Genomic DNA, 21,193 nt, shown 5'->3' with positions numbered 1-21,193 from the left:
GAAGGCGTGAAGCCCCGCCGCAGCACGGAGAAAGTGCAGGTCCCGTTGTGTGTGTGCTCAGTTCCCGAGTCATGTCCAGCTCTTTGCGCCCCTGTGGACTGCCGCCCGCCAGCTCCTCTGTCCATGCGAGCTCTGGTCCACTGAACCAGCTGAGTTCTTGAAGAGTGGCAGCCACAGGTCAAAGAGCAGTAGTCATCTTCCTGAATAATTAGCCAGGCAGCCTGCCAGAATTGCAGGACAAGTGAGTTCAGGTACATCCGTATAATGGAGAAAACAGTGTTTAAAACAATAGCAGTAACAAACAGAAACACTGAAACACAGCTATGCTCCAGAGAGGAAGGTTCCAGAACAGAAGTAGAAGGTATATTCAAGAATGTATCCGTGACCAGGAAAAGGTTGGGGGGGCGGCGGGGTGGGGACCAGACGGCAGCAGGACTGCCGCATTGTACCTGAGGAGCTCGGGCCACAGGGCAGCAGAAGCCCCTTCTGCAGTGCGGATCAGAGGCTCCTCCTGGGAGATGGAAGCCAGGCCAGGGCTCGGTCGTCTTCTCTAGAAGGATCGTCAGAGAGATGGATGGTAATTACGATCCAGGGGAGAGTGTGTGTGTGCAGTCGCTCAGCCGTGTCCAGCTGTTTGCAGCTCCAGGGACTGTAGCACGCCATGGTTCCCTGTCCTTCACCATCTCCTGGAGTTTGTTCACATTCATGTCCATCAAGTCGGTGATACTATCTTAACTGTCTCATCCTCTGCTGTCTGCTTCTCCTTTTGCCTTCAGTCTTTCCAGCATCAGGGTCTTTGCCAATGAATCAGCTTGTCGAATCAGTTGGCCAAAGTATTGGAGCTTCAGCATCAGTCCTTCCAATGAATATTCAGGGTGGATTTCCTTTAGGATTGACTAGTTTGATCTCCTTGCAGTCCAAAGAACTCTATGTAGAGTCTTCTCCAGCACCGCAGTTTGCAAGCATCAATTCTTTGGTGCTGGGTTCTATTCCCAACTTGCCTCTTAGCTTTTCAGTGACTTTGGACAAGTCTCTGAAGCTCTATGAGCCTCAGATTCTTGATTTGAAAAACGTGAACACTGTCAACTGTGCCTTTAGCTCTCAGAGTTGTGGTGAGGGTTTGATGAAGTGATGTGTGCAGCACCTTTGTAAGCCACCTCAGTCAGGTGTTACATTTGTGTTAGTCCCTCAGTCGTGTCTGACTCTGTGCCAGGCTCCCCTGTCCATGGAATTCTCCAGGCAAGAATGCTGGAGTGTGTGGCCATTCCTTTCTCCAGGGGATCGTCCCACTCCAGGGATTGAACCCAGGTCTCCTGCATTACAGGCAGGTCTGAGCTACCAGAGAAGCAGAGGACCCTAATTCCTTAAGCAGGGCCAGTCCTTCAGGAGTGTGGCGGGGTGGAGGGGTGTGGTGGACAGGGAGGAGTGTGGGGAGGAGGAGGTAAGAAAGCTTTCCATCTGTCTCACCCATGAAGCTTGGTTCTTTTGTTAGTATTGCTTTAATGTTTCTTTTAAAACTGTTCTCCAACCCATTGCTGCTGCTGCTGCTAAGTCACTTCAGTCGTGTCCGACTCTGTGCAACCCCATAGATGGCAGCCCACCAGGCTCCCCCGTCCCTGGGATTCTCCAGGCAAGAACACTGGAGTGGGTTGCCATTGCCTTTTTTGCTCCAACCCACTAGTATGGTGTTAATGATAGGTAAACCTTACCCTTAGACTCAACTCATTGGGGGCTGGACTTGGGGAAGATCCGGATACATGGTGCTTGGTTTCAGAAAGTTTAAGGGCTGGCAAGGGAGCTGCTTAGTAAACAGTGTAACATCACAGAAGTAAACCCAGGGTGCTGGGAGCACAGAGATGGGGTCGGGGGGTGGTTCCCAGTTTTCCAGAACACAGTGGCCTGTTTACAAAAGCACTAAAGACAATGATAGAATAATCTAGTGCCAGAAGGTACAGGCTTTAGGGATGGACTGCTTGATTTAAATGCTGGCTGTACTGTACGCTTCTTCTGTGACCTTGGAGGCCTCCTTCACTTCTCTGTGCCTCAGTTTCTTCATCTATAAAATGGGCATGATGATAAAGCCTGTCTCGTGGTTATGAGAACTGTGTACTCAAAACATGTTTTATCCTTTAATGCTTGTGTTTACTGTTAAAATTTCCATTGGAGAATCAAAATTGGTATTTACAACTGAAATTCTTGCATTTCTAGAGGTAGAATCCTGATACAGTACTTCTTCACATTTATAATAGAGTTAAAACACCCTCATAGGTTTATATTTTATAATTTTTTAAAACTCGTTTAAGGAAAGTTCCTTAGGTTATATAGTTCGTTAAATGTGCTTGTTAGACATGTTCCCTTTTATCCTTGGAAACAGGGTTGCAGCCGTAGCAGTAAAGGTTAGGTGACCACCAAACGCGGATTGGCTAGTGCTGTGACCATGTGAAGTTACCAGTAAGTAATTCCAGACAGCGTGTCATGATTTGCGGTCTTCACACCCTTTCATACACAGTCGCTCGAACATCCTTTGTGAATGACAAGCAGGTGACAGGTGTTGTAAAACCGCTCCAAGCCTCGGTTTCCCTCTTCTGTGACGTTGAGATCTGTGGGTGGAGCGGGGTCCCAGGACCAGTGGGGACAGAACCGGCGCGGATCCACCCTCATCTGACGGCTCCCCCTGTGCCCTCCTCTGGACCAGGGCAAAACCCTCGCTGTGGAGGAGGCTCCGTCTTCTGTGGGCCCAGGGAGGACACCGGCCCGGAGGATGACTTTCTAAATAAGCAAGGTACAGGGTCGGGCTGCAGCCCGCGGGCCCACCTGGCCTGAGCTTGCCCAGGTTCAGGACCAAAGGAAGAGCCGGGACTCGGCAACAGAGAGACCTCTGTGGTTTGAAAGGGATGAGGGTGGGGGAGGGGGGCTTCCAGGGAGAAGGTGGGGGGGGGGAGCTCTTTGGTTACCAGGGAAACCAGCCGAGGGCCACGCCCCTCCCCGCCGTTTGACCAGTACAGACTAGGGCCGGGGGCAGCTCTGCCGGAAGTTCAGCCCTGCGCCAGGGACACAGTGAAGCAGGCCCTGGTCGGTCAGCCGATGGACAGAGAGCAAGAGGACAGCCGTCTTGAGCGGCCTGACCACACTGACAGCTTATCCCAGCCTTTCGGTTTAATTTGCTTTTCAAAAGATACACTCATGTGACAGCCTGTTTATCTAATCCTTCACACACCGAGATACTAGCTCACGCCCCCCAGCTCCCTTCCCTGCGCTTACTGTGTGTGGACGATGTGCCGGGGCCCTTACTGGCTGTGCCCCTGGGGCGGAGTGCAGGTGCCTGTCGGGGACCGTCCTTTGGATGCTCACTGACCGGATGCTCCAGAGCTCTTCCCTGCTGAGAGCGCCCGCATCTCAGAACACACCTGCCCCAGTCCCGGGCACTGTGCTCGAGAAGCTGCCGCGCTCTGCTTCCGCCGCCTCTCATTTCCGATTCTTGCTCTCCACCACACCCTCCTCTGTGACTGCCTTCCTCTCCTCTGAGCCACTCATTCGTTCAGGGAGCATCGGCTGAGCCCTCTTTAGCGCTGTGTCCCGAGGATGCAGAGGGAAAGAACACCGGAGGAGTGTGTGTGTACCCGGGCTCCAGGGGAAAACCCGGGGAGTCTTCCTGGAGCAGGTGACTCCGCGCGTCCCTCGCCCATAGAGGCTCACCTGTGTGCTCACATGAGTGGACAGAGGGAGCCTACACACAGCGTTTGCCCGCGGTGAGACGTGTTGTAACTAGAGAACAGCGACCTTGACGTTCAGGGGAGGCAGGCATGCTGCGCGGCGGGAAAGAAAGATAAACCGGGCTGAGTTGGCAGGGCTCTGCTGTCGCCTCTGCCAGGGTGTTGACCTTGCTTGGAGGTGCCACGAGCCCCGGAGGGTTTCTGCCGCCAGCCTGTGTGTGTGCCGACCCGGGCCAGGCCAGGTGGGGCCTAGGGGAGCGAGGAGCGGAAGGCGGGCGCTGGTCAGCCTCCACAGTAACCTGGAGAGAGCCGGGAGGACCACATGCAGACGGAGTTCGGAACAAGAGGGCAAGTTTATAAACGTTTTGAGGAGGAGTCATCAGGGCTTGGAAAGGGGACGGGGGGGATGGTCAGAATCGGCCCCCAGCTGCCGGCCTGGAGCCTTGTCACTGGTGAGCCCGGAACTAACGATGGGGCTGCAGTAGTGGGGGTTAATGGGGGAAGGGTGGATTGCAGTTTGCCGGCTAAAGGTGCCTTTGGAAATTCTAGGTGGAATTGCCCACAGGCAGTGGGAAGTAGTCCAGGCTCAGGAGTCAAAAGCGGAAGCTATGGCAGCGTCAGGATTGAGGTGATGGTTTTGACCTTAGACCGCCCCAGCAGAGAATGTGTAGGGAAGAAAGATAAGAAGAATGAAGAAAAGACACCTGGTGACACATGAAACAATATGGCCTTACAGGGTGGCTGGAATTTTACTGTGGCCCTGCTGTGTTGCATGTGTGTGCGTGTGTGTGAAGTCCTCAGTCATATTCGACTCTCTGCAGCCCCACGGGCTGTGGCCCGCCGGGCTCGTCTGTCCATGGGATTCTCCAGGCAAGAGGACAGGAGCGGGTTGCCATGCTCTCCTCCAGGGGATCTTCCCCACCCAGGGATCGAACCCTTGTCTCTGGCGTCTACCTGCATTAACAGGCGGATTCCTGACCCCTTGCCACCTGGAAAGCCCATAAGAAGCAAGAGCACCCAACCAAACCCGCAAACCCTTCAGGATCAGGTGGAGGAAGACCAGGGAGTCTGGTGATGCGCCCTTCGGGGCTCGTGACCCTGCTCGCTGGCGTCAGTGCCAGTTTGTGCCAGTGCAGTTTCTTCTGCTTCCTGAATGTCCCGTTGCTTCCCAGCATTCATTCACTTGAAAGAATTGATATTTATAGATATTCACTAATGAAAGCGTCTCTCTTCTGTCCAGTTGGAAAACCAAACTGTGTTCAAGTCTTAACTGTTTGGTCTTTCTCTTCGGTTTTAGCTGTCCTTGTTTACAGCACAAAACACTCTTTTTTCCCCTCTCCTTCAGGCCGTAGATCTTGTGCTGGATCTAGCCAGCCACCAATGTGTTAGAAAGTTCCGAGCCAGAAGTGTCACTCTGTCCGGATGCGGTTGCCTTGAGGAGCACATGGCGGAGCCCACACCTTGTGTCCGTGGCTTCAGCCGAGGTGTCCTGAGAGCACCATGCCCGCGGTCACTGTGCAGCCTGACCTGCCTCTCTGCCCAGCTGCAGTAGGCCCTGGTCGGGTTCTCCACCTCTTTCAGTCTCCAGGTGGCTTTCATGGTACCACTGACTCTCCAAGTCGATTATGAATCTTGTATTTAAAGAAATCTGTAATTTGGGGGTGGGTGGGACTCTGACTTCTGCACATAAGCAAGCCACTTCACCTGATGTTCAAGGAACTCGCTGTCTGTCCCAGTGCTGGAGGAAGTCAGCTGTTTTAGGCCCACTGGGAGGTAGTAAGTCCACTTCTGAGTCTTCCTAGAGACTCTTCCAGAGTGTTTAGGACTGTACACTTCCCCACCCCCGCAGCCTTTAAATCCTAGCGTCACATAAGACAGAACTCCGCAGGAGGACGCTTGTGAGTGAAATCGACCTTCCTGCTTTGTCATCTGTGGGAGGGAACACCAACATGGGGTTTGGGGAAGGAGCAAGAGGCCAGCTCAGAGCAGAGAGGACACTTTGCAGCCCTTGGTGTCCTGAGTCCGGGAAGAGAGGACGGCCTCCTAGAGAGTGAAGGAGGAAGGGAGGATCTGAGGCCGGGGGCCAAGAGGTCGACCAGGCGGTGGGCTGCCGGGAAGCGTGGCCCACACGGTGGAAACATCAGGATCAGGTAACAACCTTACTTGCCATCCCAGGTCTGCCAGATACAGCCCAGTGGAAAGCGTTCAGCCTCCTCCAGCCTTTCTTTGCTCAGCTGAGATGAGACAACGGAGGGTGAATTTGCATCAGAGGAACGGAAAACAGGTGGACAGGTCCACGGGGAGTGCGGTCTTCAGATGGGGTTGAGGTTCTGTCTTGTGTGACTCACAGTTACCATCGTGTTGGGAAGCCTTCACCTGGGGAAATGGTGTTACTTAGACACTGGCAGCATCTCTGAGGCTAAAGAAGAAGGAAGGATTTGTTCCAGTGTCGAGTGTGTTCTTCCGCCCAGCTCACTCCTGGACTGGAGGAGTGCCTCTCGGGTGACTCAGCTTGTGTGTGTGTGCGCGTGTGTGTGTCTCCGTTTTGTGTGCACTTGGTACCCACTCTGTGTGTGTGTGTGCGTGTGTCTCTGTTAGTATCTTTTCCCCTGCCTTCTACTCTGCGTCAGCCCAGGCCCTCTATCACCTAAGACCCCTCACTAGACTCTCAGAGAACTTCTGACTTATATTCTGGCTTATAGCAATGGCCCCTGGTATATTCCCCTGACATTTGCGGTTTATATCACACAAAAACAGCAGTTTTCTCACTCTCCGCTGATGGCTTATGTGTAGTTCAGTTCTGGGCACCGAAACGTAGATACTTTGTTTTATAACCTTGTTTTACGTCTGTGTTACCTGGGGCGCCAGCTAGCCTTGGAAGTCGCTTGATAAATGCTGTTCTTTTTGTTTTGTCTTTTTTTTCTTGTAGAGCTTTCACTATTCAGGTTCCTCAGCGCTGAACTAACCAGAGGGTACTTCCTTGAACATAATGAGGCCAAGTATACAGAAAGAAGAGAAAGAGTGTACACGTGTATGCGAATACCAAGGGAATTGGAAAAGGTACTGTTATTTTTTTTTAATTACTTGCCATCATTTTGAAAATTATGTCAACATGTTAATTCTATTAAAAACAATTTGAACCGCTTGAGTGGAATTTTTTAAATATTGGGAATAATGTGATCATGAATAATTAGGTGGAATAGGAATTCCCAGATAGGGAGAGTCTTTAAAAAGTGCATTTTTCAGTGTCAGATCCAGTGATCTGTAACTTCGCTATTTATTAAACTTGCTGAATTCCCATTTGAGTCCTCCCTGGTGGCTCAGTGGTAAAGAATCTGCCTCCAATGCAGGAGTCATGGGTTTTATTCCTGGGTCAGGAAGATCCCCTGGAGGAGGAAATAGGTACTCACTCCGAGTCTTCTTGGCTGGAGAATCCTGCAGAGCGAGGAGCCCTTGCCCACCAGGCTCCCCGTCCATGGGACCACAGACGAGCTGGACACTCCTGGCAACTAAACAATACAAGCAATAGTTCCCATTTCTGTCCCATCCAGATAACTTTCTTCAAGGAATTACTCTTTTCTTATCCTTCTAGTTCTCTTCAGTTTGTTTTTCCTAGAATCAGTTTTTTTTTTTTTTCCCATTCAGCACGATATAAATTATTTAATTTCCCCCTTTGTTAAGGTGTCAGTTTCTCAGAAAGCCCTCATTTTTAAAAATGTAAAGGACAGTTTCTTCAAAGAAAATTAGATAGTCTGTTTCACCTTCAACACAGAAAGCATTTCAGTGGGGAATAAACACATAACAACAGCACCGATCCTTCCTTGTGGTGCTCCCTTGATGTCTTCGTGCTCCCTTGATGTGTCCTAGGCCACCAGGACTGATCAGATACAAAGCCAAGGCTGCCCTTTTCCTCTGCATTCACAGAGTTGATGAGTCTGAACCATCTGGAAATTTCTTATAAGAAGGAAAGAGTTAAGTGATAATTCAGCTTTCAGTTCAGTTCAGTCGCTCAGTTGTGTCTGATTCTTTGCAACCCCAGGGGCTGCAGCTGCTAGGCTTCCCTGTCCATCACCAATTCCCAGAGCTTGCTCAAACTCATGTCCATCGAGTCGGTGATGCCACCCACCATCTCATCCTCTGTCATCCCCTTCTCCTCCTGCCTTCAGTCTTTCCCAGTATCAGGGCCTTTTCTAAGGAGTTGTTCGCATCAGGTGGCCAAAGTATTGGAGCTTCAGCATCAGTCCTTCCAGTGAATATTCAGTGCTGATTTCCTTTAGGATTGCCTGGTTTGATCTCCTTGAAGTCCAAGGGACTCTCAAGTCTTCTCCAACACTACAGTTCAAAAATACCAATTCTTCAGCGCTCCGCTTTCTTTATGGTCCAACTTGTACATCCATGGAAGTTTCTTATAAGAAGGAAAGAGTTAAGCAATAATTCAGCTTTATCTATGCTAAAACATGTTTTCATACGTTTTTAAAAACAGAACTTTTGATGTTCGAGTCACTTCCCTGGAATCACAGTTTCTCTTAGAGTTGGTATGGAAGGGTTTAGTTGGTGTGCTTTCTCCGTGGGGCTGTAACAACAGGAGGAGCGGTAGACAGTGAGAAGGGAGGGCACGGGCAGTTTGGCCGAGGTTTGTTTATTTCTAACCATCCATCCGTATGGTAGAAGGAGGAGGGTCGCTTGTGAAGAGGTGGGTTGACAGACCTTGTTTTCTTGGGTTTTTGGTGGCAGGTGGCATGCGAGAGCTTTGGGGGGTTCTGTATTGGGGTGAGGTTAGACAGTGGAGGAACCAGCAGACGTTTGGTGCCTTTGGCCAGGGTCCTCAAACACACGTGGCTGTTCCCGTGTCACTGCTTTTCTCTAGGGCTCTGTGCTGGAGCCAAGGCTTGGAGGTAAGGGAGGTGTTTGTGGTGCGGAGTGGGGGGCGGCGGTGCAGCCCTCCTCCCGAGGGCAGCAGCTCCCTTGTTTTGTGTATTAGAGTAGCTTTAAGGAGGAACCTGGCGGGTGACATTTCTTCTGCTTTTTATTTACAGTAATTCTTGTGTCTTTCTTAAAACACCTGAACCTGCTTTTCAAAGCTCGCTTTTTTCTGCCGTGATCAGCCATGGGCTAGAAGTGGAAAGCTGCTGCAGCTAACCTTGCCGGGGGCCTGCCTTCTCTCTGCAGCCTGGATGCTCGTCTACCGCCTGTCTGAGCTGCTGGCCTCCCTCTTTGCTCTGGGCGAGCCCAGAGGGTCGTGTCCACTGTCCACAGGCAGACTTTATGGACTTCAACTAAGGAGGTGTCCTTCTGACCCCTTGTACCACTCCACCTGCGGTAGAAATAACTCACAGTGACAGCAACCCCCCATAACTGTCACCTCATCAGAGGCAGGCTCAGTACACCCATCCTTCTCTTTCCTCATCTGTTGTCATTCAGTCACTAAGTTGTGTCCAACTCTCTGCGACCCCATGGACTGCAACACGCCAGGCTCCTCTGTCCTCCTCTCTCCCAGAGTTTGCTCAGATTCGTGTCCATTGTGTCGGTGATGCCATCCAACTATCTCATCTTCTGCCACCCCCTTCTTTTGCCTTCAGTCTTTCCCAGCATCAGGGTCTTTTCCAATGAGTTGTCTCTTCATGTTAGTGGCCAAAGTTTTGGAACTTCAACTTTAGCATCAGTCCTTCCAGTGAATATTCAAGGATAATTTCTGTTAGGATTGACTGGTTTGATCTCCTTATAGTAAGGGACTCTCGAGAGTCTTCTCCAGCACCACAGTTCTTTTCTTCATTCAGTTCAGTTCAGTTCAGTCGCCAGTCGTGTCCGACTCTTTGCGACCCCATGAATCGCAGCACGCCAGGCCTCCCTGTCCATCACCATCTCCCGGAGTTCACTCAGACTCACGTCCATTGAGTCAGTGATGCCATCCAGCCATCTCATCCTCTGTCGTCCCCTTCTCCTCGTGCCCCCAATCCCTCCCAGCGTCAGAGTCTTTTCCAGTGAGTCAGTTCTTTGCATGAGGTGGCCAAAGTACTGGAGTTTCAGCTTTAGCATCAGTCCTTCCAAAGAACACTCAGGACTGATCTCCTTTAGAATGGACTGGTTGGATCTCCTTGCAGTCCAAGGGACTCTCAAGAGTCTGCTCCAACACCACAGTTCAAAAGCATCAATTCTTCGGCACTCAGCCTTCTTCACAGTCCAACTCTCACATCCATACATGACCACAGAAAAAACCATAGCCTTGACTAGACGAACCTTTGTTGGCAAAGTAATGTTTCTGCTTTTGAATATGCTATCTAGGTTGGTCATAACTTTGCTTCCAAGGAGTAAGCGTCTTTTAATTTCATGGCTGCAGTCACCATCTGCAGTGATTTTGGAGCCCAGAAAAATAAAGTCTGATACTGTTTCCACTGTTTCCCCATCTATTTCCCGTGAAGTGATGGAACCAGATGCCATAATCTTTGTTTTCTGAATGTTGAGCTTTAAGCCAACTTTTTCACTCTCCACTTTCACTTTCATCAAGAGGCTTTTGAGTTCCTCTTCACTTTCTGCCATAAGGGTGGTGTCATCTGCATATCTGAGGTAATTGATATTTCTCCCGGCAATCTTGATTCCAGCTTGTGCTTCTTCCAGTCCAGCGTTTCTCATGATGTACTCTGTATATAAGTTAAATAAGCAGGGTGACAATATACAGCCTTGATGTACTCCTTTTCCTATTTGGAACCAGTCTGTTGTTCCATGTCCTGTTCTAGCTGTTGCTTCCTGACCTGCATACAAATTTCTCAAGAGGCAGGTCAAGTGATCTGGGATTCCCATCTCTTTCAGAATTTTCCACAGTTTCTTATGATCCATGCAGCATTGAAATCACAAGCAAGTTTCTGGGTGGATTTCTCACAGAAACTTGTAAGCATTTCATATTTGTCATTGTGAGTTCTAAGTTGTCTTCTGGGAAAATCTCTGCAGGTCTTGATGGGGCTTCAGTATAAACCAGTGTTTTTCAACCTGTGGTCTGTTGTAGGGCCACTAGTAGGTGGGGTAACCCATGCACTAAGTTGTAATCAATGAGGATTTATTCTGTTTAATTGAAGAATAGAAAAAGTATCACATTGCATTCATTGCTTGTACTCAGGGTAAGTGTTTTGTTTTGTTGTTTTTTTTGGAAACTTCGGTTTCACTTGTACGTGTTTGAAACGTTACTAGCGTGAGAAAAGTTTAGTGGACACCGCTCACACACAGTTGCCATTATGTTCTAATCCTGTTGCCCACGAGAAAGGCTTTGGTTTTAGGCCTATTTAGGACATGTCGATTTAGTCTCTGAGAACAATACTTCAGGTGTTTTACTGCTTAAAATATACAAAGGAATATCATCTTTTTCAGTTTAGAGAAGTTTCTTCTTCTATTAGGTTGGTGCAAAAGTAATTGTGCTTTGGCTCTTTGATATTGGAGTACATTCTTATATAAATGTGGTTATGTTATACCCCATTTTAAGGCTCATTTCTCACTTTATTTTTTTTTCCTAATGACTTACTACTTGCTGTTTGTTTTACATTTATTTTAAGACTATAAAAATGATATTAGAGAAAAAGCAAATTTGAGCAATATTTTTATTCAAATTCAAAGTGGGTCGTAAAGCAGCAGAGACAGTTCACAACATCAGCAGTGCATTTGGCCAAGGAACTGCTAATGAACATATAATGCAGTGGTAATTCAAGAAGTTTTAGAAAGGAGGCGAGAACCTTGAAGATGACGGGCTTAGTGGCTGCCCGTTGGAAGTTAGCAACAACCAATTGAGAGCAATTATCAAGGCAGATTTTCTTACAGCTACATAAGAAGTTGCCAAAGAACTCATTGTCAACCATTCTACATTCATTCAGCATTTGAAGCAAATTGGAAAGGTGAAAAAGCTCGGTAAGTGGCTGCTTCATGAGCTGACTGAAAAATCAAAATAAAATCGTTTTGAAGTGTCGTCTTCTCTCATTCTCTTCAACAACAACGAACCGTTTCTCGATCGGATTGTGATGTGTGACGAAAAGTGGATTTTATACAACCAGTGATGACCAGCTCGGTGGCTAGACCAAGAAGAAGCTCCAAAGCACTTCCCCAAACCAAACTTGCATCAAAAAACAAATGGTCTTGGACACTGGTGGTCTCCTGCCAGTCTGATCCACTCCAGCTTCCTGAATCCTGGCAAAACCACTATATCTGAGAAGTGTGCTCAGCAAATGAATGAGATGCGCTGAAAACTGCCATGCCCGCGGTCAGCACTGGTCAGCACAGCGGGCCCAGTTCTTCTGCACGACAGTGCCCAAGCACACGTTGCAAAACCAAGGCTTCCGAAGTTGAACGAATTGGGCTGCAGAGTTCTGCCTCGTTCGCCATAGTCACCTGATCTCTCGCCAGCCGACTACCACTTCCTCGAGCATTCTGACAGCTTTTTGTAGGGAGAACACGGCCATAGCCAGCAGGAGGCAGAAGATGGCTTCCAAGAGTCCGCTGAATCCTGAAGCATGGATGTTTATTCTACGGGAATAAACAAACATTTCTGTTGGCAAAAATGTGTGGATTGTAATGGTTCCTATTTTGATTAATAAAGATGTGTTTGAGCGTAGTCATAATCTAAAATTCACAGTCCAAAACCACAATTTCTTTTGTATCAACTTAAGACTAAGTGGAGCATAGAGGAAAGCAGACTTAGATTTCAGTTTAATTCCAGGCTTAAATATCTCTCATAACAGCGTGAATTCACTCTGCTGTCCCTAAGGCCTTTATTTGATGTGGGGACGGGGTCCCACTTCAGGCATTTATCGTGAGAGTTGAGAGGCAGTCGAGACGTTTGTGGTAATATAACTTATTTTTATTGGTTACCTTTGTGTTTATTTAATATATAATGCCATACTAATTTTTAAAAAAATGTTCTTGTTACTGTATTTCCACCTAACCTTTGCAGAAAGAGAAACTTGATAATTAAAGAGCATTTTGTGTTTTCAGGGGTTGCAGATACTATAAAGCATGTAATTAATGCTTATTCTTTTAAAGTCAAGAGAAAGGTCAACTCAGCATCTCCAACTGAACCTGTTTAGTGGTTGTTAAAAAGAAAAAAAAAAAGACAGGTTTTTTGTGTAATGTTGTCAGTAGATTAACATGTTATACTTGACATTTAATAAAGATGAATTACTTATATATTTAAAGTAGTTTTTCTAGTTATTAGCACATTTTTATGCCTGAACTTCTCAATGTGACGTAAGGATATAAAATTCTGGAGCATTTGTTGACCAGAGGCAACACTTCTTCTTTTCCTCTGCAGTCCTTTCTCCACGCTCCCACATGCGCCAGGGGTTCTTGTCTGGATCTGGTACTAACTGCACATATGCTCCACCTGGGGAGCTCTATTTTTTTCTTCCACACAAGGAGGAAGCTAAACTGCAGTATCTCTGCATCCTGAACTGAGAGCCAGGATAGCAAAGTGGTTGAAGGGCATGAACTCGAAGGCCAGCCTGCCTGAATTTGAATCTTGGCTCCACAGTTTATCAAGTATGAGGCCGTGACCAATTCACTTCTGTTTCTGTATGCCTCAGTGTTCTCATCTGAATGTCAATTACATGGTAAGCCTTCTGTGAGCTTCCTAGATGGCTCAATGGTAAAGAATCCAGGTTGGATCCCTGGGCGGGGAAGATCCCCTGGAGAAGGAAATGGCAACCCACCCAGTACTCCTGCTTGGATAATCCCATAGACGGAGGAGCCTGGCAGGCTACAGTCCATGGGTTCACAGGAGTCAGACATGACTTAGCAACTAAACAAGCGCAAAAGCCTTCTGTAAGTGTTTTAAAATCTTTACAAGTCTCACTTAGCAAATTGGAATGCCCTGCCTGGGAGAACAGGAAAAAGTTTGAAAGATTTCTTGTCCCCTGGTTGCACTGCAGTGACCATTTCATTTGCAGTGGGGATGGCAGTCACCTGGGCTGAGTCCAGCGGGGAGTGGGTGGGAGGGGACTGGTTTTCAAGGTTCTCTGTGTCCCTCTTTGATCTCCAGCTCTACTTCTAACCAGACTGCTTCACTTGCTAATAAAGGGCTCTTCTAACCCTGAAGGGTCATGATTTCTGACACCTGGCCTCTTGGATTGCTGATCTCAGGCGGAAAGAACCTTTAGGAAAAATGTTTTCTTCCCTTTCTCCTTGCAGTCAAGCTATCTGAAAGTGAAGCTTATATCTTTCATGGGGGTTTAGCTGATGGCCACAGAGATAATGCTTGCTCTTTGGAAGAAAAGCTATGACAAACCTAGACAGTGTATTTAAAAGCAAAGACATCACTTTGTGGACAAAGGTCCATATAGTCAAAGCTATGGGTTTTCCAGTAGTCATATATGTATGTAAGCACTGAACCATTAAGAAGACTGAGCATCGAAGAAGTGATTCTTTTGAACTGTAGTGCTAGAGAAAACTCTTAAGAGTCCCTTGAACAGCAGGATCAAACCAGTCCATCCTAAAGGAAATCAACCCTTCATTGGAAGGACTGATGCTGAAGCTCCAATACTTTGGCCACCTCATTTGAAGAGCTGGCTCATTGGAAAAGACCCTGACGCTGGGAAAGATTGAAGACAGGAGGAGAAGGGGGCTACAGAGGATGAGATGGTTGGATGGCATCACTGACTCAATGGACATGAGTTTGAGCAAGTTCCGGGTGTTGGTGATGGACAGGGAGGCCTGGTGTGCTGCAGTCCACAGGGTCAGAAAGAGTCAGACACAACTTAGTGACTGAACAACCAACCACCCGCCCTCATGCAGTTATCTTCTCAGTTTTTGATTTGAGTGCTAGGTTCCAGGCACTTTTACCGTGGGGAAGTACAGAGATAAACATGGGACTAATGAAGGGAATGGCAAGGTGATGAGGAAAAAGAGGTCACTTCTGTACAGTTTAGGGCATACGTGGAGGTGTTGGTTAGTGTTAGTCGCTCCATATTTTCCGACTCTTTGTGACCCCATGGACTGTAGCCCACCAGGCTCCTCTGTCCATGGGATTCTCCAGGCAAGAATACTGGAGTGAGTTGCCATTCCCTTCTCCAGGGGATCTTCCCGACCCAGGGATTGAACCTGGGTCTCCCGTAGTGCAGGCAGATTCTTTACCATCTGAGCCACAGGGAAGTCCATGTGGAGGTGAGGGGTGAGGTATGCTAAGGAGACCCAGAGCTGGGAGGTTGTCAGGAACACAGAGGACAGGCGCACTGAAAGGACAGGCTGGAACCAGGTGACGGAAGGTTAGGCTGAGGGGTTTAGACTGGCATCGGGAGGAAATGAAAACTTTCTCCTCTAGAATACTTTTAGCTGTGTGTATTGTATAACAGAATGGGCTTCCCGGTGGCACAATGGTAAAGAACCCACCCACTGATGCAGGAGACACAGAGAAGAGGCCTGGGTTCTATCCCTGGGTCAGGAAGATCCCCTGGAAAAGGAAATGGCAACCCACTCCAGTATTCTTGCCTGGGAAATCCCTGGTGCGCTACAATCCATTGGGGTTGTAAAGAGTCGGACACGAGTGAGTGAGTGAGCATGAATACCTAACAGTGACTTAAACAAAAAGGTTTTTACAACTTCTAACAAGCCTAGAGCAAGGAGATCTGTTTCCAGCGGATTCATGCGGCCAGCGTGGACTCAAGTCCTTTTTCTCTTTCTCTTTCACCATCACTGGCAGATTGGCTCTTGGTCCCCTTACTGCCTTTCACTAGAAAGATGTCAGCTGCACCTCCGACCTTATATCTGCATTACAGTCAGAGACGAGATGGGCAGCGCCACCTTCTCCACCGACCCTTTCATAATAAAAGCTTCCCCAGTGGTGCCCAGTGTGCCTTCTTCCGCCGATGCCTTGTGGGCCAGGCTGAGCCACACAGCCACCCCGCTGCACGGGGCCTGGGCTGGGGTAGATTAGGCTTTTCCAGCAAAGGGAGAAAGAGATTGAGGGTGATGAGGGGTCATCTGCCCCCTCCAGAGCTCTGCTTCTGAAGCATAGCGATGTTCAGCGAGGACTGGAAATGAAAGAAGCAGGGAGAGGTCAAGACCACTCCAGGTGTGTGCTCTTCAGGTTCAAACCAGTTGATTAATTTACTTCTTTAAGACATCTATCCCTCAAGTTAAACACATGTCAGATGTAGGGGTGATTATTATGAAGACTTTTATCAAAATTACTTTTCTATGGTAACATACATTTATATAGCTTTGCCTATCCTAAGATGTAGAACTAAAGTGAAATCATAATTTTGACTTTTCTTTGCCTTATAATTCTGTGCATTTTGACAGTCCTTTTCATTGTTACCATGCTTTGTACATTATTTATAGAAAATTGAATTCAACTGCTTAGTCTTAAATAGTAACTACTTAGGTCACATCAGGTTGAAGAGATAAGTATGACGGTAGGTACAGAATGTTGTCTTTGGGGCATAGACTATGTTACTGTTGCAAAGGAGAGGTTAGTGCTGCACAGGGGGTCTTGGGGTGGAGATGAACAGCCTCACCTTCTCATCTCAGGTCCACCGATCAAGGCATTGCTTTGGCTTTGACTGTCTTTGTTTGAGATTAGGAGGTTGGACTCGGTCATCTCAGGAGGCCGGCAGTCCATGACCCTGTGAATGAGTTTGCCCACAAGGAGAGGATGTAGCAGCAAGGGAAAGAGTCACAGAAGGTAGATTTGATCTCGCTAGTGGAGGAACTCAGTTCTGCTCTTTTGACAGTCAGACAAGTGATAAACATTTAGGAAAAATAAATCAAAAACTTCTTTCAAAATAGGAACTGAATGAAAATACCATGTAAAGCCTTTTTGTTGCTTTGTAGTGTTGAGGGTATGTTAAGAAGAGGTAGTTGCAGCTGCTGTTTCGCTTTTGTGTCAGTGAGACAGTCCTGAGATGGCATTGTGAAGCTAGCGGAGAGCACTCAGGCGCTCTCATCAAGGTGCTTCCTTCTTTCTGTGCCTGGCAGCAGCTCGTGCCCATCTCTCTCCTCATGGGGGAGCTTTGCTGACCGTTCCTGCCTCCCCGGGGTGCCCACTCCCCAGCCCCTGTCCCCACCCCAGCTCGCACACAGCCCTTATCTTGTCCCCAGCGCACCCAGAGTACATCCTTCATCCAGCCCTTACCGTGCAGTCCTCCTCTTTAGCTTTGAATTCCCTGGGGAAGGGGTCCCTCCCCAGTGACTTCGTATCCCATGTATAGGACTGAGCAAGATGCAGGAGTGGACCCAGAACCTCACACACTGAGACCAGGGGCGGAAAGAAAGCCCTCCTCCTGCTTGACCCCTGCCTCCTGGCTCCCACCCCATAGCAGCGGCCTCTGCTCCAGGCGCTGCTTGGGGGCTGTGGGGGAATGGATACAGAATTGCCAGAGGTGGTTTCTGCAGCTCAAAGAGACATCTTCCAAATCCTTGTGCTGCTTTTAATTGTAATTTTATTTATTTTGAAATTCCAAGTGGCATTAAAAGGAAGGCAGGAGGTTTTGGTCAAAAAAGGAAACATTTTTAAAAGGTGAAGAAACCTTGCTCTGCTCTCCATGGAGAGGGGCCAGCATTTGATTTGTTTTTATTTGTTTTGAGGCTACTAATCTTTCAGATGATCAAGAGCAATAGCAGTAGGTTCAAAATGAGTGTGGTAAGAGCTGGTTGTGGAACTTTTCACTAGCAGGTGATGTTGACCAGTGTTACAGAATCATGGTTGGTTTTCACATTGGAGTTCAGATGTTAAAAACTTAATGGTAAATCCTTTTTTTTTTTTTTAACATACAAGCCCAAATCCAGTGGCGAGGCTGAGGCTGAGTGGCAGGTGTCATTAGTAGAAATAGTGCTTCAGTCTCAAAGCCACGTCTCCTGCAGACCTGCGGGGGGCTGGCCCTGCCTCTGCCGCTCAGGTACCAGGTGAGCCCCCAAACCTTGCTGCAGAGTTGGGGGCATGGTGATGAGGTCCAGGTGGAGATGAGGCTGGACGGAGGCCAGCGCCCTGCCCTATTGCCCAGTACCTGTGAAAGGCTTCTGAAACCCTTCCACACAAGATCTCCCGTGAGACAGAAAGGCAGGGGACTCTTAGAGCGAGCAATGAATGCTTAGTTAAAAGAGAGAAGGAAGAAATCAAAGCCTGAGTCAGCCCTGGGAAGTTTTCACACAAAACCTCGTATAGCATTTTGTCATCCATCCCCGGGAAAATCCACCAGCTGGAGAAGAGATAAAAGCCTGCAACTGCAGCGTAGGATTTCTTTTTGAAGCATGTTCGTTATGCTTTGGTATCTTTGCATTTTGTTATATTTCATATAATTGGGCTTCCCTGGTGGCTCAGCTGGTAGAGAATCTGCCTGCAGTGCAGAAGACCTGGGTTCGATCCCTGGGTTGGGAAGATCCCCTGGAGAAGAAAATGGCAACCCACTCCAGTACTCTTGCCTGGAGAATCCCATGGACAGAGGACCCCGGTAGGCTACAAGTCCATGGGGTCGCAAAGAGTCAGAAACGACTGAGCAACTTCACTTTTTTTTTTCATTCATATAATTGCTGGTTCAGAGAGACGACGTATTTGTAAGGCTCCCCCTCCACCACCCCGTAAAGCTCAGACACAGCTAAGGCTAGAGACAGTTATGACTTACACGTACTTATATGTAGTTTACCACCTTCTACACGGTGGGTGAAGTGGGGGTGCAGGGAGCTGGAGCAGGAGAGAAACGGGGGCGGGGCGAGCGAGAGACAGGGACCCGGGCGCACGGTGACGGGACCACCGTCTGCCTGGACGGGTGTTCACCCACGGTCTACAGAGGCGCATCCTAGCAGCATCGTGCTGCTCTGATTTTAGCCACACCACTGTATTCATTTTGACCTTTCAAGTGACATTTAAAGGAGATTTTTGTTTCTGAGAAGGGAAACAGCGGGTGGCATATGACACCAGTCTCTCTGCTTTGTAGTTACACCTTGTACATTTTAGGGACAATTTCATCAGCCATTGCTTAAGACTGCATGACTGCTTTGTGGTTATTTGATCCCAGTGAAAAGTAAATCATAATACTTGTCTGTTTTATCAAGGTGGGCTTCCATGGTGACTCAGGGGTAAAGAATCTGCCTACAGTGAAGACTGAGGTTCAGTCCCTGGGTTGGGGAGATCCACTGGAGAAGGAAATGGCAACCCACTCCAGTACTGTTGCCTATGAAATCCCACGGACAGAGAAGCCTGGCGGGCTACCGCCCATAGGGTCGCAAAGAGTCAGATACGACTGAGCGACTAAGCAACCACAGCAGTCTACAACATTTTATCAAGATGCCAAAGCACACTGCCTCCTATACCTAGCAAAAACTGGGCGTGAGATCTTTTGCTGCGCTCACACGGCCTCAAACCTGCAGGGCCGGGGGGTAGACAGCCGCAGCGCACAGGCCAGCTCCTGCACTCCGACGCTTGGCCCTGGTCCAGAGTCCAGCCGCCAAAACTGTGGCTTCCTGGTGTGCGGAGCAGGCTGACAGGGATGAAGCAGTCAGCACTCAGTGCCACACGCCCAGAGGCCCAAGGACACGGGAGTCCACTTAGCACAGACGCCCAGACCTGGGTCACCAGGTAGATTAAACCAGACGCCCTGGAGCGCAGCGCCCATTAGGGCGCCCAGGATTCATCTCCCTCCCTCAGGGGTAACTGTTCTCAGGATCACATCTTGTTTATTGCCTTTTAAGGACATTTTCTCATTATCGTTTGCAAAGGATTTAAAAGAATGCTGTGCTTTGTGAACAAACGTAACACCTGAGCAGTAGGCGCAGGAGTGGACTCACTTGTTTGCCTTTCTGAGCCTGAAAGGCGTAGCGGTGCTTTCCTGTCCCCCTTGAAGTGTCTGGTCACAGCTGCTTGCTTCCTTCCATTTTCACGTTGTGATCTGTCGTCACCATAGCTCCAGTGGTCCCTGGGTGCTGAGTGTGCAAGGGTCAGGGGATTTTTGCTTCCTGGGCTGATTTAAAATGCGATGGGAAGGCCCTTAGATGTTTGTTACTGGTGCTTGCCATAGATGAGAAGCAATACTAAAACAAGTTTCTCTAAGCCTAAGAAGGATGACTGTTCTCCAACAGAAAGTCCGATTCTTTAAGAGACGATTTCGGTCTGGTCAGAAGACCCAAGATGGAAGGGGCATCACGGTGGTGTCTTCTGAGGCCCCTCCCCTTGCTTGTGCACTCTGTCTGCTCCGTGTCGTATCATCTTCCCTGGGTGTGTCTGCATCCTGACAGCTCCTACAGGGACGCACCAGTCATGCTGGACAAGGGCCATCCTTACGACCCCATTTTAACTTGATTGCCTCTTTAAAGAGCCCCCCACTCCAAATACAGTCACATTCTGAGGTGTGGGGAGGGAGGCCTGTGGTCAGGCCTTCAGCATATAAATTGCGGGGAGGGAATGCAGCTCTTCCAGTAACTTCCAGTGGGTGTTAGCTACTTAGTACATTTCTGTAGGTCAGTTTATTGACTAAGAATACATGGAGTGTTGTGTGTGAGGGTGTGTACATCATACCATGTCTGTGTGTCAAATGTACAGAAAGTCACTCCTCTTGAAATAGTACAGGTTAGCAGCCTGGGTGTGGCTATTTGCTAAGGCATCACAAGATTCTACCCTCCATCTGTGAAATAGTGTTCTTCAGTCGCTAGCTTGTGTCCAACTCTTTGCGACCTAGTGGACTGCAACACTCCAGGCTTCTCTGTTCTCCACTCTGTCCTGGAGTTTGCTCAGACTCATGTCCATTGAGTCGGCGATGCTGTCTAAACATCTCATCCTCTGCCACCCCCTTCTCCTTTTGCTTCAGCATCAGGGTCTTTTCCATTGAGTCCACTTTTCTCATCAGGTGGCCAAAGTATTGGAGCTTCAGCTTCAGTCCTTCCAATGAATGTTCAGGGTTGATTTTCTTTAGGTTTGACTGGTTTGGTCTCCTTGCAGTCCAAGGGACTCTCAAGAGTCTTCTCCAGCACCACAATTTGAAAGCATAAGTTCTTTAACAGTCAGGCTTCTTTATGGTTCAACTCTCACATCCATACATAACTACTGGAAAAACCACAGCTTTGACTATATGGACCTTTATCAGCAGAGTTGCTGCTTTTTAATATACTGTCTAGGTTTGTCATAGCTTTTCTTCCAAGGGGCAAACCTCTTTTAATTTCATGGCTGTAGTCAGGATCTGCAGTGATTTTTCAGCCCAAGAAAATAAAATCTGCCACTGCTTCCACTTTTTCTCTTCTATTTGCCATGAAGTGATGAGAGCATGAAATATGGTCCTAAATGTAACAGATAAAAGTGTACAGTGTCACCCGAAATAGGAAGGATGTGGCAAGTACACGAGAAAGCAGAAGAGATGAAGACATTAACAGCTACTCCTCCAGTTAGGAATAATGACTTCTTTGCACAGCAAGTTCAAGTGTACCTAAAATTGTATTAAAATCAATAATCTCTTTACATTAAATTTAGAGTTTAAGTTTTATCTGAAAGGTTTTCTATAACATCTCTGCAGCTTGAGGAAGTACCC

At 48.1% G+C, this 21,193-nt stretch overlaps 1 protein-coding gene across 2 annotated transcripts in view; it reads left to right on the top strand.

Moving 5' to 3' along the window:
* The window catches only part of TAPT1 (transmembrane anterior posterior transformation 1), a 61,019-nt gene that overhangs the window by 6,918 nt on the left and 32,908 nt on the right, over nucleotides 1–21,193 (top strand). The window contains exons 1-2 of one of the 2 annotated variants that reach the window (XM_070791841.1): nucleotides 1,464–2,782; nucleotides 6,643–6,773. In XM_070791841.1, the coding sequence (XP_070647942.1) occupies nucleotides 2,476–2,782; nucleotides 6,643–6,773 (438 nt within the window). In that variant the 5' untranslated portion in view covers nucleotides 1,464–2,475. Of the gene's footprint in view, nucleotides 1–1,463; nucleotides 2,783–6,642; nucleotides 6,774–21,193 lie in introns of those variants that run through there. The other variant, XM_070791840.1, reaches the window with a different exon arrangement.

This window comes from Bos indicus, chromosome 6, assembly GCF_029378745.1.
Source record: "Bos indicus isolate NIAB-ARS_2022 breed Sahiwal x Tharparkar chromosome 6, NIAB-ARS_B.indTharparkar_mat_pri_1.0, whole genome shotgun sequence".
Lineage (NCBI taxonomy): Eukaryota > Metazoa > Chordata > Mammalia > Artiodactyla > Bovidae > Bos > Bos indicus.
This window is presented reverse-complemented; position numbering and strand designations above follow the sequence as displayed.